The sequence below is a fragment of the Amblyomma mixtum genome, chromosome 2, assembly GCF_055824585.1.
Source record: "Amblyomma mixtum isolate Tamu chromosome 2, ASM5582458v1, whole genome shotgun sequence".
NCBI lineage: Eukaryota > Metazoa > Arthropoda > Arachnida > Ixodida > Ixodidae > Amblyomma > Amblyomma mixtum.
In genome coordinates this window covers 297,931,171-297,947,705 of record NC_143013.1, presented here as the reverse complement: position 1 = coordinate 297,947,705, position 16,535 = coordinate 297,931,171, and the positions used below count along the sequence as shown (strand labels likewise).

The 16,535-nt window shown below is 44.7% G+C and overlaps 1 protein-coding gene across 2 annotated transcripts in view; it reads right to left on the bottom strand.

Moving 5' to 3' along the window:
• The window catches only part of Usp5 (ubiquitin specific protease 5), a 30,933-nt gene that overhangs the window by 13,452 nt on the left and 946 nt on the right, over window positions 1-16,535 (bottom strand). The window contains exons 3-12 of one of the 2 annotated variants that reach the window (XM_089574586.1): window positions 16,407-16,461; window positions 16,186-16,307; window positions 15,979-16,085; window positions 13,074-13,309; window positions 9,244-9,338; window positions 8,695-8,888; window positions 7,734-7,805; window positions 4,736-4,820; window positions 4,118-4,162; window positions 2,148-2,270 (exon numbers count right to left, since the gene is read on the bottom strand). In XM_089574586.1, the coding sequence (XP_089430712.1) occupies window positions 2,148-2,270; window positions 4,118-4,162; window positions 4,736-4,820; window positions 7,734-7,805; window positions 8,695-8,888; window positions 9,244-9,338; window positions 13,074-13,309; window positions 15,979-16,085; window positions 16,186-16,307; window positions 16,407-16,461 (1,134 nt within the window). The remainder of the gene's footprint in view (window positions 1-2,147; window positions 2,271-4,117; window positions 4,163-4,735; window positions 4,821-7,733; window positions 7,806-8,694; window positions 8,889-9,243; window positions 9,339-13,073; window positions 13,310-15,978; window positions 16,086-16,185; window positions 16,308-16,406; window positions 16,462-16,535) is intronic. The other variant, XM_089574588.1, reaches the window with a different exon arrangement.

Sequence of the window (16,535 nt, the reverse complement as noted above, 5' to 3'; positions counted from 1 at the left end):
GTAGAGCCTCTGGTGACGATGTTGCATTGTCGGATTTTGGTTCAGACGCTGTAACTGCGCAAACCGATCCCGGAACGTTGGCCTGATAGTTTCGCTTTCTTTTTCCTGTCCGCTTGTGCGGGCGCAGCTGGTTTGTTGTTCAGACGGTTAGTTCCATTTTCGGCCTAGTTCGTAATTTCCCCGCTAGTCGTGCATTTTTGAAGTGCCCTTGGAGCATAGGCTTATTGCGACATAATACGCGGTGAGGATGGCGTCGCGTCGAGGTCGGGCGCTTCGCGCGCTCGGAAGAGTCCCGCTGCACGTGATTCTCCAGCCTCTGCAGCTGATTTTCAAGATCCTCCGAGCAGCAGTGACTCGGACGAAGATGTTGTAACGTCGGATTTCAATTCTGCAGCTACATCGCAGCTATACTTATCGCATACTATATATCGCAATATCACACCTATACTTGTTGTGTTTTATATATTTTTTTAAATTTTTGACGTAAATTAAATAAGTTTTGATTTGTATTTTTTAAACCATGCTTACCAAGCTTTCGTTTGGCGCATAACATTACACTTCCAATTTTTTTTTGCTGGACTGTAAAAATCATATAAAGGGCACTCTCAAACGAGCCTTTTCAAGAGGCATGAAGAAAAAAATTCTAGCTCGAAAACTATTCAAGTTATAATTTTTAAACTTTAATGCCATGTTTTAGAAAGAATTTGAATTGTTTTGTAAATTCTAGAATTTTTTTAGTACAAGTGTTTGGAAAGTTATTGTCATATAAACACAAAACTTTTCTTCTTTTTTTACTTTTTGTTGTGTTTACTGATTTTTTTTCACAGCATTTCAAGCAGAATATGTGTTCAAATAAATTTCATTATAAAGCGCATTCTATCTGAATTATTGTTATGCATTTTATATAATTTTATCTATCACACTTTTTCTAAAAAAAAATTTTGTCTGAGACATGTGAAAAATGGTCGTTTTTCCCGTGGTAAGGAAAGAGTTAATTCGAACAGGCTCCTGAAGGAATGCCTCATCCAGATATGACTGGCATGGCAAGATATTGTTTTATGCTGCACAGTCACTTCATACCCCTGACATGCGCAAGGTGGCAGGTGTGACAAAAAATGGACAGCCCCGTCTACAAGAATAGTATGATCGTTTAGTTTCAGTTTCACTCTCTCAGCTTCGATCCAGCCTAAGGTGACACCAGCAACTGCCCACTCGTTAGCCTGCCAAACTAACCCAGCTGGGCACCGTTCCAGACTGTGATTAGTACACTGCTGGTGTTTTCTTTCCCCCCACATTTTTCTTGCTGCTTTAGTGCAGTTTCCTTCAGTTGCGTCCGCATGGTTCCATTCTTCTAGCACGCCGAAACTGGGCGCTTGTCGCATGCTGTTAGCTCTTTGTGCAGTGAAGCCCGCTCACACGCGACGGTGCCGCTTATGACAGGTGTGACAAGGCAGCGGTGGAGCTCCACTGCATCACACCTTTAAGGATGCAGGGGTCCCTTCGTAGTTTGGAGCAGCTTTTCTTCGACACTCTGGACAGTATTTATGCCGTAAAGTGTTGATGGAAATGTGGAAAATGGCCACTACCACGCAGTTTTCCCTCAAAAGCAGCCACCGATTGCAGTCTTTTACCAAATAGATTTACCATGACTGAAGTAGTTCTTGTTAGCTTTTTTGAACCCTTCAAGTTCAAATTAATGAGCTTTTACTGTATCAGATTTGCCCTCGCCGTTAAGTTTTCTTCCATTTTGAAAGCTGACTCTTCAGAAAATGCAACTAAATGGTACTGTGCGCTAACTTAGTACATACAGCATGTCACAACATTAGTTATACTGCAAAATAAATAGTAACGAAAAGAAACCACTGTGAAAACTAACGACAGGCCTTCACCCAAAAATGTTGGGCAGAAATCGGGCAACCTTTACTCCACGATGGCACCTGTTAATCTAAGCACTCTTGCCCACAAGTCTGCAATACAAAAAGAACATCACAAGCGTAAAATAAGTATGTCAGCCATTTTCGACTAGGCTGGTCAAGCTTTACCAGAAAAATGACTTTATATTCACAGCCGAATTTTCACCTACCACAGCAGCTTCAGGCTAAGTAACATAAAAAGAAATGGAAGGAAAAAGGTGCAAAACTATTCACCTCAACTAGCTCAAGCAAGTGCAAGAAGAACTCCTGTGCATCTTGCTGTCGTTTGGTTGAGAACTCGGGGTGGTTTCTGCCAACCAAGGTCTTGAACATAAGTGGCTTGATTCCGGGCTGTTCCTGGGAATATCCACATTCATGTTTTGCTTCCAAATGCTGCAGAAGAGTTCCCCCAGTGATATATGTGGGGGACAAGGGTCCTTCATTTGTCATGTTGCCTGCACTGCCATCGTCTTCCAGAAATGATCAGTCACTTCATATGCCCTAAACCCCCTCGCCCAATTCCTTGCTTTTAAACAAAAGCATGACAAGCTAACTGGCTGCTAGTTCTAATTTTTGCCAGCAATTGCATGGAAGATTAGTATTTATGACAGGCTTTGGCATTTTTATTTTTGGAGTTACCAAAAAAAATGAAGATGAGAAAGAAAAGAAAGGGGTAGAAAGACGAGACTACACAAAACGCACAGTCTGACGTACAGCTAAAAGAAAGCCATGACAACCACATGCACTTGTTTCTACAGGATGCACTTATAAAAGAACCCCTCAGGTAGACCCTACCACTACTACAGTGAAACCTCGTTATCAAGAATAGGTAAAAAATCGTAAAATAGCTCAATATAGCTGAAATCTGTAATATAAAATTTTGCCAAAAACTGACGCTGGAGAAGCGAAATCTAGCCAACAATGGCAACTGGGAGAGACCTTTTCCGTAGCTTTAGCACCATTTTGAAGCTGCTGGCGGTGATTGTGGAGGCAAAAAAAAAAACAACATAAAACGAGAAGCAAACATCACTTAGGCTGGCTTCTTAGCACAGCGCCACAGACAGCAAGACACCACAGCACATGGCAGCAGCAAGTCAAATGCCAGCTAGGGCGGCTTCCTCATATCACAGCAGTGTTGTGTAAAAATTTGGATGCCAGGATGAAAGCTATTGCAGTCTTCATTATCTCCACTCCGTGACAGCTGATGTGAGTAATATATGGCTGCTAAAAAAGCTACAAGAACCAACCATGTTGCCGGTTCCGGGGCATTATCAATGAGTGTGAGAGGTGCTAACGGGTGCCAATTGCTTGGTTACCATCTGTGACGCTGTTGGCAAATGTGAGATAAAGAGTAAACCATGGCACGGACGTTTGCCGCACCACCACCAGTCACCTGTGTAGTGAGGCAAAGCCTAGCGCCTGCCATCCGAGCGGCCCAGCTTGCCTTGTGGCAGTTCGGTTTATCCATTTTTAGCAAACCCCATTCAATACATAACGTGAGAAATGCATGTTTTTGTTAAAAATATTTAGGAACAGTTCGATATAGCCAATAACTCATAATATCTGTGTTTGTAATAACGAGGTTTGACTGTACTACAACAATTAGGCCAGCTACTTGGCCCCCCTGCTAGCAGAACACTGCAGCTACTGAGAAATCGCAGTAGGCTTGTCAAAACTGGAAAGAGGCACCAACTTGAGCCAACAAAGGTCCAGCCATAACGAAACTCGTAAAGCTGGAAAATGTGCGTGGTTGCAGGAATAAACCTAGAGCAGTACATTTTGAGCTCTTAGCCACATCGAGCGTACCAGAGACACTTGGTTAATTTATTGACTCGCAGCTTGCCTATCCTTGCACCCCTGAACATCCTCCACTGAATAATCAATGACAGCATGGAGTACATTTACTCCGTGGCTCTTGTTCTTTCCAGCAGTTTGCATGTGACATTAACGGTCAGTGTTAAGGCGGCACTATTCTTGCTTTGCTTACGAATGCCCTCTCAAAAAGAAGGCAAACCAAATTTGAACAATTGAAAAAAAGAAACTACCCGAACTTACGCTCAGCAAAGTTGCACACAGTATTACATACCAAGCCACGGTGCCACTTACAACACAAACACCCTTACATACAACATGCATATATCGCTGATCTCTTGAAGGCATCTCTTGTTTTTAGGGTAAAAACAGTTTTTAAATGGTCAACTTGCTTGCTGCAGAAGGGTTAGCAGTATGAATCTCTGTTCCAGCAGTCTCTGCGACAGATACAGTGAAGAAAAACAACAAAAAGAACAAAAACTGCCCTGTGGCTACAAACAGACCTTGTAGACTACTTCTTTCAAGCATCATAAGCATGCTGACAAGTGACACATCACAAAGGGAAACAGAATGATGTCAAAGTGCTCAGCATAAAAAGCAATGAAGTTTCCAATGCACAGACATAGCAAGACTGCCACAACAAAGATGACGCCAGAATGTTTACTAAGCACGAACAAAGAAGCTTTACATAGACACCCATGGGAGCACATCACAACTGCATTGCACACGATTAAACCAGAAAACAGAGACTCCGCTTCTCACAAAAGCATCAATGCAAATGCACTGTGGTTTCGAGTACTTCCTAGAAACACCTGTAAGTATTTCAACTTCGAAGATAAAACTAGTGAAATTATTCAAAGCTGGAATGGAATTACAAGCCTAGTAAGCTGAACAACTTTTCAAGACTGCACCTCTTTCATGATCTGAGCTACATTCCACTTAGCACAGTACAAATGCAGAAAAATCTGCACAAATAAAATATCATGCGCTGGATTTTGTAGCTTGCTTACTTTTACTTCGCTTGACTGGCCACTGCCTTCACAAGATGGCTCCCTTGAGTAGTCACCAGAGAGGATGCCTGCCGCCAATTTTGTCCTGATGAAGAAAGGAAACCATCAAGTAAAATGGACTAACTTCAGTAGCTTTGCAAAAGTAGCTACTGGACATGATAAACTGAGTTTACGCTTGTGCAATTAACTATCAAAATTAATTTACCAAAAAAAAAAATCACATGACTGAAGCTACAAAGACTTTTTTTTTTTGTGCACTGTGCCACAACACATAAAAGAGAAATGGAAACATTTTGAAAAACTGTTGAGCTTTTGAGCCTTTCCCATCAGTCAACTGCCCCATAATACTGCTTGAAGCAATTTTAAATTCTAATCCAAGATGTCTCATATGGATGTGAGACATGCACAGAGCCTGTGCCTTATACTAAAGGGTTAAAGGTAGCGGAAGCCACCACAAGACACTTCTGTTTGTGCATCGCTTCATGTTGATGGTTGCTTGTCACGGTCCCAAAGGCTATCAGTGTACTTATATGCCGCGATAAGGCAGTGATAAGTATCAGCAGACGGCAGTACACTTGCCGAGAGCATGTATGAATGCCGTAAAATTCACAGACATGGCGCTAAATTCCAAATATGCCTCTGTCACACCTCGTTCCTTGTTCCAGCACTTCCTTTTCTCCCGAGACCTACTGTAACCGGTACTGAACAGTCAGCTAGCTGCAACATAAATATACTGACATACTGACCGCATTTAGTTAGAACTGATTTTCAAAAAATTACACAGTTTCATTTTGTAAATCACAGAACACTGAGCAGTAGCACTCCAGTTTTTATGTGGTGAAGTTTGTTGTGTCGCAATGACTAAAGACTGCCGTCACAGTTCCCAAGTCACGATGATGCAGTGTCACAAACAGAGCACGAAAACCCCAACGCATTTTCGACAAGCTCACGGGTGAAGGTTTTCCTCACTGCAGCCTTTTTAGCTAGGAATTCTTTCGGTAAGTCGCCATCGCATCCAACAGACCTCTCCCGGCTTATGTCATCAGTGCATGCGTTTCTGGTGCGATGGGCAAAACATGCGGCGTACCGAGAAGGCTCTCACCGGGAGAAGAAAGGCTGCGGTGTCTCGAATCGAATCGGGGAACAAAGGCGGCGGGGGAGCGCTCAACACCAGAAAACCGAAAGTCTACAATTTTGCCCATCGGGCCACGCCTTTTAACGTTACACTGTTTACACCAGGGAGAGGTCTATTGCAACTGTCGTTCTTCATCGGTTTCTTGCCGATGACTTGTCTGCACCTACTACCTGTGTGCTTCCAGTTCTTTCTTTTGTAAGGGCCAGTGCGGGTGGCACCATCAGGGGACATGGGGACGGCTGGCAACATGGGAGTAGGGGATGCGACCCTGTGTACGGCTGGCAACACGGGGTGGAGAGGACGCGACGCTGGCGTGGTAGACATGTGACTGAGTGCGCGGTGGTGATCGAGTGGCGCGGTCGAAGTGGGCCGGAGTGTGAGCTCGGTGCGCGTTGTGTGCGGTGCGCGTTGTGTGCGGTGCGCGTTGTGTGCGGTGCGCGTTGTGTGCGGTGCGCGTTGTGTGCGGTGCGCGTTGTGTGCGGTGCGCGTTGTGTGCGGTGCGCGTTGTGTACGGCGCGTGAACTGCGGACGACAGGTGGGGACTCGGGCGCGAGGGACTGAGTGCGTGCAAATAAAGCATCCCTTGACACTTTCTAAGCCACGACATCGGCCTCCACTGATTTCCATTGCTGCTGCCGTCTTGCCCGTTGTTTCAGTCATCGCACATGAAGATACTCTTCGACAGACAACCCGGACGGCCTCGGGTTAGCCTCCATGCTAACCAGAGAGGCAGAGCTACGGCAGAACATGTCGGCTTCTGACATCAGTTTTTGCAAGAATGCGGGTAGTAGTGCTAATGCATTAGAAAGTCCAACACCTAGTTATAGATATGAGTGCACTACACAACAAGAAAAAAAGCACATTAGAAATCGTGACACATGTACAATGCCTCTCACTGAGGGCCTGCTCTTGTGATAACGAAAAAAAGGTGGTCCAACGACAAGGCAAAAAAAAATTGAAGCAATAAAAAATGTCCAAGACCTACTTTCAAATAGTGAACTATAATCACAATGCTTGTTCCATTACCCAGCTTCAGTCACTCTAGAGCCATTACAAGGCTAGCAGCGTAACACGCCACCAGCCAGCGATGGGAGGCGGCATGTGAATCAAATTTCACATTACTCACAATCTTAATCATCGGTCAATTTTTTTCTGCCAGCTCTAAGGACAAGTACGGAGTGCCTTAAAGGTGCACTGAAGAGGAATTTGAACTTGTCTTTTTGCCGCGGGAACTCGATCTACACGTTCCGAGCTTTCTTAGAAACTGCGATTTACTGCCCTGTGTGGCCGATTTCCCCAATTAAATCGAATTAACGTCCGGCTCCTGCCTTTTTTTTTTTTTAATTCTGCCTCGTACGGTGGGCAGAGTCGACCAACGCGTGGAGCGCCTTTCACCCAGTCCCGTGGCGGCTTGCCGCTCTGCCATCGGCGGAGTAATACGTAGTAGTCCGTAGTAGCAAATAGTCCGCGCGTATTTTTATTTCTTCGGGCTTATTTTGCGGCTATATTATCTGCGAATGAAACAATTTATTCATGGAAACCTAAAAAACAAAATAAAGCGAAAGCAAAGCCTCCACGGGACTGGGTGAAAGGCGCTCCGCTCCACGCGTTGGTCGACTCCGCCCACCGTACGAGGCAGAATTAAAAAAAAAGGCGGGAGCCGGACGTTAATTCGTTTTACTTGGGGAAATCTGCCACACAGGGCAATAAGTCACTGTTTCTAAGAATGCTAGGAACGTGTGGATCGAGTTCCCGCAGCAAAAAGACATGTTCAGAATCCTCTTCAGTGCACCTTTAAAATGTGACATGTAATGAAGCAATCTTCTAACAGTGCAACTAACTAAGGTTGGGAAGAACACTCACATCTGAACAGTAAAATTCCCAGCAGGGTCAGGCGGAGCATTGTCAAAGATCCGGTTAGCACCATCGTAGTACCTAATGCCAGAAAAGAAGACAGCAGTTAGCACCTTATCACACAACCACGTTAACTACTGTACCATGAACTAAAATTTCAGCAACTGGGTGCTACGATAAATAAAAATGCTTTCTTTATTTTTGTTTTAATGACACGAAGACCTGTTCGGTGTTCAACAAAATCATGACTGCAGTCCGAGAATGCGGATATTGTAACTCATTCACGATGCAGTACATTACACCCATCTCTATGTCACCAGTCTTAATGCTAGACAGCTAGAAGACTGCGGTAGGACAATGAGTATGTGGGCATCAAGTCTAGAAATTGCATTTGGTGCATGACGTCATGCATTAACTACAAACAGCTTTAAAGTGCTTCTCCCATGTTAAAATAGTCCCTCTGACTATTTTTGCATTCGCCAGGGCATAAAAGAACACTAGAAACCATTTAGCATTACCGGGACTGAGAATAACATTAAAACGACCATGCTGCAGAAAATGAGACCAGCATGAAAAAGACATTAACGCCTTCCTGCAGATAAATTAGACTGCTAGGAAACAGGTGATACAATTCATAGCGCCTGAGAGTGACCCACCTACTTTTACATGCACGTGTCAGTAGATGCAACCCTACAGCAAACGCCTACAGTCAGGCCAAATAAGGTTCCCTCAGACACTTCAATATTTCACCAAGTTCTCCAAACAGCTAATGTGTTGTGAAACTTTTTACTGGGCCCTTGCTGGGAATCTAAATTGCGACCGAATTAAGCATCAAATACTGTCATGCTGCCACTGATGTTTTTGCTTGGTTATATTCCACGAAAGAAACCCTGAGCTCAATCCAACATTTTCTTAAAAAGTGGCCACAACCATAGAGCAGGCCACTGATGAAAAGAGGCAAGCCGCTTACTTGTGCTGAAACTCCGGGATGCTCATCATGACCTGGACGACAGCGTTCAAGTAGCACGAGTTGCCAAGGTTGGCCAGGCCTGTGTAGCCTGGGCCAAACAGCGGCGTCAACTGGCTGCCTGCTTCCTGGATCAGAGCCCACTCGCCCGTCCTTTGGTTCAGGTCAATCTCCAGCTCCAGCATTGTTTTGTCAGTCTGCATTGCCACCACCATAGCGCATCACAAAACTTTCGCCTGCCCATCTACCGACATTTTTACCCCTTCGCACGGTCACTTCCACACTGCTCATGCAACAAAGCCTCTCCTCAAACAACCACTGGTCCTGAAACTTTGTCAGCTACCTCTTGAAATAGTTTTTTTTTTAATGATAACATTTTTATTCTCCTGTTCCTTTTAGTTCTCTACAGGCACAAGTTTTGACTCCCTCCCTCAAAGCTTTCAAGAGAACTTTTCGCATGACATTTAAAAAATTTGCTTACATCAAAGAAGCACTCACGTTACTAAAAAAAAAGTGAAATGCAAAACTGGGACCATGAAACAGGCTACTAACCTTCCGCATCTTTGCAATCTCTATTCCGAAGTGCTCAAGATGCTTGGTAAGATTGCTGTCAACAACCATGTCGTCTTCATCATATGAGTAGACATCTGACAACAGAGAATGGGCAGCACATAGCTCGTGCACCATGAACAGCATACGCACAAAACATGCGGCAGCATCCACCCACACAGCCAGTTTCAAGCCACTTGAACCAACGTATAAAAAATCTTGCCACATGCTACGACAACAAAGCAAAAGCAGTGCTACTATAGGCTGCCTAGAGCAAACGAGAAAGTTTTCTCTCACTTGACTCGCTCGTAAGTGGGAGAAAGAAATCAAATTTCGGTCATGATGTGCAAGACATTAGTAAACACAAACTGCCAGGCGGAATTCGTCTCAGTGAATAAATTCTCATCTAAATTCTTCTCCCATATTGTTTCGGTTTTAATTTCAACAGCCAGTACCTATGGCATGTCACATGACCTAAGGCCATAAGAAAGATAAAATCATTTCAGCTACTTCTTCATTCGCTCTTATTCCAGCACTCTAAGCTGTATAATGTAAGAGCTGGAGTAAACTAAAACAATAACGCAGCCATTTTTTTTGTTTTGTTTTTATGCCTCACATGATCATTCATGAATCGCTTACACATCACAGCCACTGTTTGGCTGTTTAAACTGAAATTGAAACAGCACTAGAAAAGAAATTCACTGATTATTTATCAAGTGCAGGTGAATTCCATATGGTGTTGCATGTATACTGTCTTATCCACCACTCCTAAGAGAATGTGCAACCAAAAATTTCCTGTCTGCACTCCTTCAAAAATTAATTAAGCACTGAACTACTGGCAATAAGCGACAAAGTGGATGCAATTATGCGTAAAGTGAGACCCTAAACTGTAATGGTAAATTTCTTTTCCACAGTGTTTTTCTCACACTGGACAAAGCCCCTGCAGTCCATGCACGTGAACAGCGACCAGGCTGTGTCAATATTACTGAACTTTTTCATGAATGTACAACAGTTTGATAGTTGAATAAAAAGTCATGCACTTACAGTGGAACCTCGATTATACGTCCCCCGGTCATGCGACGACCCGCATTTTACGACGAATTTGTGCGGTCCCGGCAAAACCCCCATAGAGACAATGCATTAAAAACCTCGGTTATACGACGCAAATTTTAGAAGGACCCCGCTTGACGCAAATTTTAGAAGGACCCCGCTTCGTACGACGGCTGGCTCGTACCGTCCGTCAAAAAAGGTCGTCAGAAACGCAGGCCGGGATGTACCGTATTTTCGCGATTCTAAGCGCCCCCCCCCCCCCCCCCCCCTATTTTCGGAAAAAAAATTTCTGAAAAAAAACTTTGCATGCGAATCTAAGCACCCCCTTTTTTGCGCGGAAGAGAGCGTTGCCGAGGCCGCCAAGTGCACTTGCTCTCTTTTTCGTCCAGCCTGTGCAGTCGGAGTCCCGAGGAGGAGGAGGCGCGGCCTGCGCGTTGTTGTTGCGACTGAGAGAAGGATGAAAAGGAAATTGCACGGGCCTGCCTAGCCACCACCACTGCCAAGTGCAGATAGAGGACAGTTAAAAGATCAGAGGAAAGATAAGACGCGCGTCGCGTCGCAGCAACAAATGCGTCCGCGGGAGTGGACGCTGATGAAAAAACAGATAAGCGGGCGCGCTCGCCGAAGCGAAGCGAGGACAGCGGCGTCCGCGGCGCTTTTTGTGTTGCTGCGTTGTTCCGACACTACAAGACAGATGGCGGCACAGAACTGTCTGCAGCTATTTTTCTTTTGAATGTTTCCTAAATTTTTTCTCGCGCCCGTTTCATCGATATTTCGCCGCGAAAAGAGGGGCCCGGGGGGGGGGGGGGGGGGGGGGGGGGGGGGGGGGGGGGTCAGTGTAGATTTTTCGAATCTAAGCACCCCCTCTCACTTTGAGCATCGCGATCGTGAAAAAAAGGGGGTGCTTAGAATCGAGTAAATACGGTAGGCACACTTTAGCCAGTCGATAACCGGTGCGCCTTATCTTTCCACCTATCAAGAAAACCGCGCGAGCTGCTCACGGCAGCCTCAACGGCCATTTTATCTTGTTTGTTGAAGACTAGCCCTCTGCCGGCAAAAATGTGCTGCATTTGTGTTCCGGAAAAAAAAAAGATGACGATGAAGTTCAGACGTTAAAAAATATCACGCTTGATTTTCGATTATACGACACCCGGATTATACGACGGTTTCGCGCGGTCCCCTGAACGTCGTATAATCGAGGTTCCACTGTAATTAGTAAATTGCAACAATTGTATCCTTACTACAGCGAGGCATGACTCAACTTCAATTTCCTTCGTGCAAAACATGGCATTCTTAACACAACTCCAAGACACCCAAAACATCCTACTTTTAGTGCTCTTTACAAACAAAACTGTTACTGGTAATTATAAATTATAGAAATTATTAGCCGCATGCTATAGCAGTCAAAGCTCCACGCTACAATTACGGCGTCTGGGCAGGCACTGGGAAGCCTCATTCTGGTAAGAACCGGAAATAATTTTTTCCTAACATCGATACTCAACATTATCCACTGAAGACAGGAAAGCAGGCCATTTTCAATATCTTGTCTTAAAGGAGTATAGACACCTAATTTTGGTGGCACGTTTTCTTCTCTACAATGACGCAGAAGACACTACTATGCATGAATCACTATGTGGTATTCACCTACGACCGCCAAATAATTTATAATTGTATTTTTCTGTCACGCTGTTTCGGTTTCAACAGCCGAACGATGGCTGTGGCATCAAAGAGTGATTTTATGTCACATGAGGCATGGAAAAACATCGATATAATTACTGCTTCACCATTTTAATTCACTGCAGTGCTGAAGCCAGCCTTCCTCAAGAGCCGGAATGACAACGAATGTGGAAGTAGAGATTGTATTGCAGTTTTTTTCATGCCTCATGTGACCTATAACCACACTATGACATCACAGTCCCCATTCGGCTGTTGAAACCGAAACAGCACGAGAAAGAAATTCGCTTACAAATTATTTAGCGGCCGTAGGAGAATACCAGGTGGTAATCCATGTATAATGCCTTACGCATTATTACAAACAAGAAAACACGCACCCAAAAGTTAGGTGTCTATACTCCTTTAACCCTTTCAGGGTCGAATTATTTTGAAGAAAACTTTCCCAGGTGGTCAAATTACTTTATTGCGGATCTTGAATCTACAAAATGTACATAATCGAGAATAAATAGTAAAAAAAAATTAGGAACAGTACTTTGGTGACAGCATCACTCACAACTGGAAAATGTTCAATAGAATAGAATAGCAACGGTGATAAGCAAGCTAAGAGCAGCGCCAATAAAGATAGAAATCAACTTCGGCAGCCCCTACAAGATAGTGCTGACAAAAAGAAAACTCAAATTTCGCGCGACTCCGTTGCGATCACGCGGCGAAACCAAAACTACAAAAGGGGTGTTGCCGCAGTCTGTGCCGCCGCGCTAAAGCTAGACAAAAGTTCTGCTTATCTCCGTAAGAAGGCAGCACAAAATTCAAACACTTCTTGTAAGTCCCAAGAGGTGGCAGCACCCCCCAGTGAGCACGCATTGTTCTTTTGGCGCAAAATTTCAAACGAAAGATCGAAACCGTACCCGTACGGCAAAGACCTTGCAGGACAGAAAACCGCCGCCGTACATATACGGCAAAAACCTTCAAAGGGTTAACAGAGCACTCCATGAGGCCCATGTAGCATTACTCAGCAGAGAAGGAAGCAAGAGAAACACACTCAGGCCCACTGTCGTTTTTCTTTGCCACACACGCCCTCCAAATAATTTAGGCACAGCAGCAAAACTCACCAGCGCCATCTGGCGTGATGGTGCCCAGTTTGACTGCAAGTGGATAGCGAGTCTTTTCGTAGTGCTGGACAGCGTGGTTGTTGCCACCGGTGCCATCGTGGTACTTTCGGCCGCACAGGATGGCACCATCGGTCAGATTCAGCCACAGGTTCTCCGCGAGGTCACACTCCTGGCATTTCCAGCCCTCGGGCGGCACCCGCACGCCATTGTCCAACTGCACCAACGAGTCACTGTGCCTGCAGAATGCAGCAAAGATTAGCAAAACCTCAAAACACCACAGCCACCAGTTTTAATAACGAATGCTGCCCAAAAAGTAACAGTCTCTTGCACTGTTGCATAACTGTTCACGGTAGGTAGTACATTCTTTACAACACAAAACTACACTATGGCCTCTTAGAGAGCTCATAACAAGCTCCAGGTTAATTTCAGACAAACTGTGTACAATAAAGGGTCGGTCTACCATCCGATATTAACATTAGAACTTAGGCACATTCTTGCAGATCTTTCTCAACCATGACGATAATGGTGTAAGGGCTCGCAATTTTAGCCGGAATTTGTATTTTAAATTGGCACAGAAAGTCAGGGCAGAGCCGACGGTGGTGCCACGTCACACTGTGCTCAAACTTCGGGGTCCTGGTGGGAGTCAGGCGACGTGCCTAAAGTGAACATGCTACACTTCCTGAATGGGACTGAGCACATTATAGAGGCTTATTTTGGCTGGCAAGAAACTTCAGATGCCTTAATATTTTTTTTCTCTCGCAATTAGTCACCGTTTCTTGCTTGGTTGAAACAGTTTTTTCACAATAATTAAAATACTGTGAAAAGCAGACTGCCACCACGCTGACATTGGCTTCAATAGGCAGAGAAAAACGGTTGCTGGTACCTATAGATAATATCAGTCTTATTTTACTGATAGGATTTAAAACCACCTCAGCCCCATACACAGGTACTTTGGCAAGATGTTTTTGACTGCTGCAAGGAAAATATAGTTGATAAAGACCAACAGACTTCCCTTTAATACGCACTTCAAATCTTCAGTAGTGGAAACAGCCATGACCAATTCAAGGCATTATAGCACGCAAAAAGAAGTCAACTTGTAGCAGCTTCCACTGTCTTGTAGCAGCAGTGGGCAATTTTCTTTTGTTATTTTTTTTATCTTGCCCATTCCACTCTGTTTTTTAGCAGAGATTTGGCACTGAGAAACAAGGCTCAACAGGTGACTCAATTCACTCACAGTACCCAGTTAGCGAGACCATGGGCTCATAGGCTTAGAAAAGTCAAAATGTATATAAAAGCATGTTTCAAAATTTTAGATGCATGCACCAAAGGCATTATACATCATTATTTTCTTCTTTGTGGAGCCTTAAATAACTGCAGCCACTCTGCCCCTTCAGCCTCATTCAATATCGCAAGCCCATTCGCAAAAATACTAGCATTTTTCTGATTCATGCACCACAACGGATCAACCATACATTCCTCGACTGACATTCTGCCTTGGCTGCCTACAATGTACAATCGGGGACAAAAGTGGTATACTCCACGCGAGCGGAGACGGAGCAACGGAAAACTGCGTTTAAACGCCATCTGCAGGTGGCATCTCGGACCCAGACAGCCAATCTGTGACCCTTATTATCAGCAGGCATGTCGCTTGACTCGTTTCAATGTTTCGTGCTTTTGCTCGCCAAAATGCCGAGCGGCGCCGCAGCAGTAGCCCTCTTTTCATTTTGTGTCTTGTTTTTTTCAACGCACGTTCGAGATATGGCTTGAGAGCCGGCGCGCGCACCGTCACGATGCGATCGAATGCCGCTCGCGCGTGGCTAACTTGTCGTGGAAGCAGCGCATTTTTGAAATATTGAAACGAGCCAAGCGACATGCCTGCTGATAATAAAGGTCACGCATTGGCTGTCTCGATCCCAGATGCCGCCTGCAAATGGCGTTGCAACGCAGTTTTCTGTTGCCCCGGCTCCCGCCGCGTGGAGTATACCACTTTTGTCCCCGATAGTACATGCTATATTTAACGCACAGCTGAACGTTCCACATGCGCACAGCTTTTGACATGCATGCATTAAAGGGACACTGCATACTAACTTAAGTTGGCCTGTCTCAATAGATTACTGTGTTCTAATAATCTTGAGGCTACTTTTACCCAAAAGTGGAGCCTTTTTAAGCTGAGAAAGGTAAAAAATGAAATCAAAAAACTGCCACCACTGGCCGCTTTTACAAGCAAACTGCGATGACATCAGGAAATTTTTTTGTGCTTAGATCCCCAGGGCTGAGATACACAGCCATTCACTTCCAAACCGTGATGACAGAGTACTTTACATTCCCGATGTCGAGAATTTGAATCGAGTGGTAGAAAGAAAACAATGTTCCAATTTTAATCCAATTTTCTCTGCAATCAATGCGCCTTTTGCTGCCAAACTAAGGCAGGCAAGGAAGTGGTACGGAGCAAATACATTGGTCAGATAAAGGTCAGGCCATGCAATACAGAGTGATGTGGACAGGTGACACGAGCCCGGGCGGTGGATCCAAAACCCTCAATAAAGAAATGGGGGTCCATCACCAAACTACCTGCCTCCACTTCTCAGCCACCACTGCATAAATCTGCAGTGCCATGTTGATTCACACGGACAACGATATCATTATTACAAGAAGACATGGGACATTTGGATCTAATAAACGAAGTTGGATATGTCGGTACCTGCAACCAATACAACAAACATGACGCTTTCCTGCAACACTCATATCATGCAGAAGGGTTGCAGTCACACTACCCTGCAAGGTATGAATTTTTAAAAAGTGTCACAGAACATCAGTAAAGGATTATGCATTTATAAGCACTCTTATGCAGCTTAAGCATGCAGGAGAATGAAATCAAATTCGAGTGCTGCGGAACAATGCTCACTTGGTAACTGCTCTTTTCTCTCCATCCCATGTTCCAGCCAGAGCTTCTAGCTCATTGACTACGCTAGCCGAATCAGCGGCAAGAACAGCTGCTACAGAAAGTTGAACCTAGAACGAAGAGAATACACAGCAGCATGTTATGCATGATATGTGCACAAAACACATGCCTAGCATGAGTAGCACGAAACCAAAAATACATATGGCATACCGCTTCAGGAAGCTCAGTGCTTGGCAGTGGGAGTGAGTCAAAGCTTGGAAGTATGACAAGAGAATTGTGGTGTTCATACTCATATTTCTTTCCCTGGTCCAAATCAAAGCCTCCTTCCAAACCTACGAACAAGAGTTGGACGCAAGTGATAACACGGTCAGGTGAAATTAAATTACGACAAACTGCGCACAGCTTAATTTCAAACCACGTAAGCTGCTCACCGATGGCAAGCTTTGTCGGAGCCGCTCTCTTTGCAGCAGGCTTGTCATCGGTAATCTGCGAAAAACACACAGGGCGTCGGACGGGTTACTTCCGCGATAGCTGTCGCAACGCCAGAAAGAAGAGCTGGC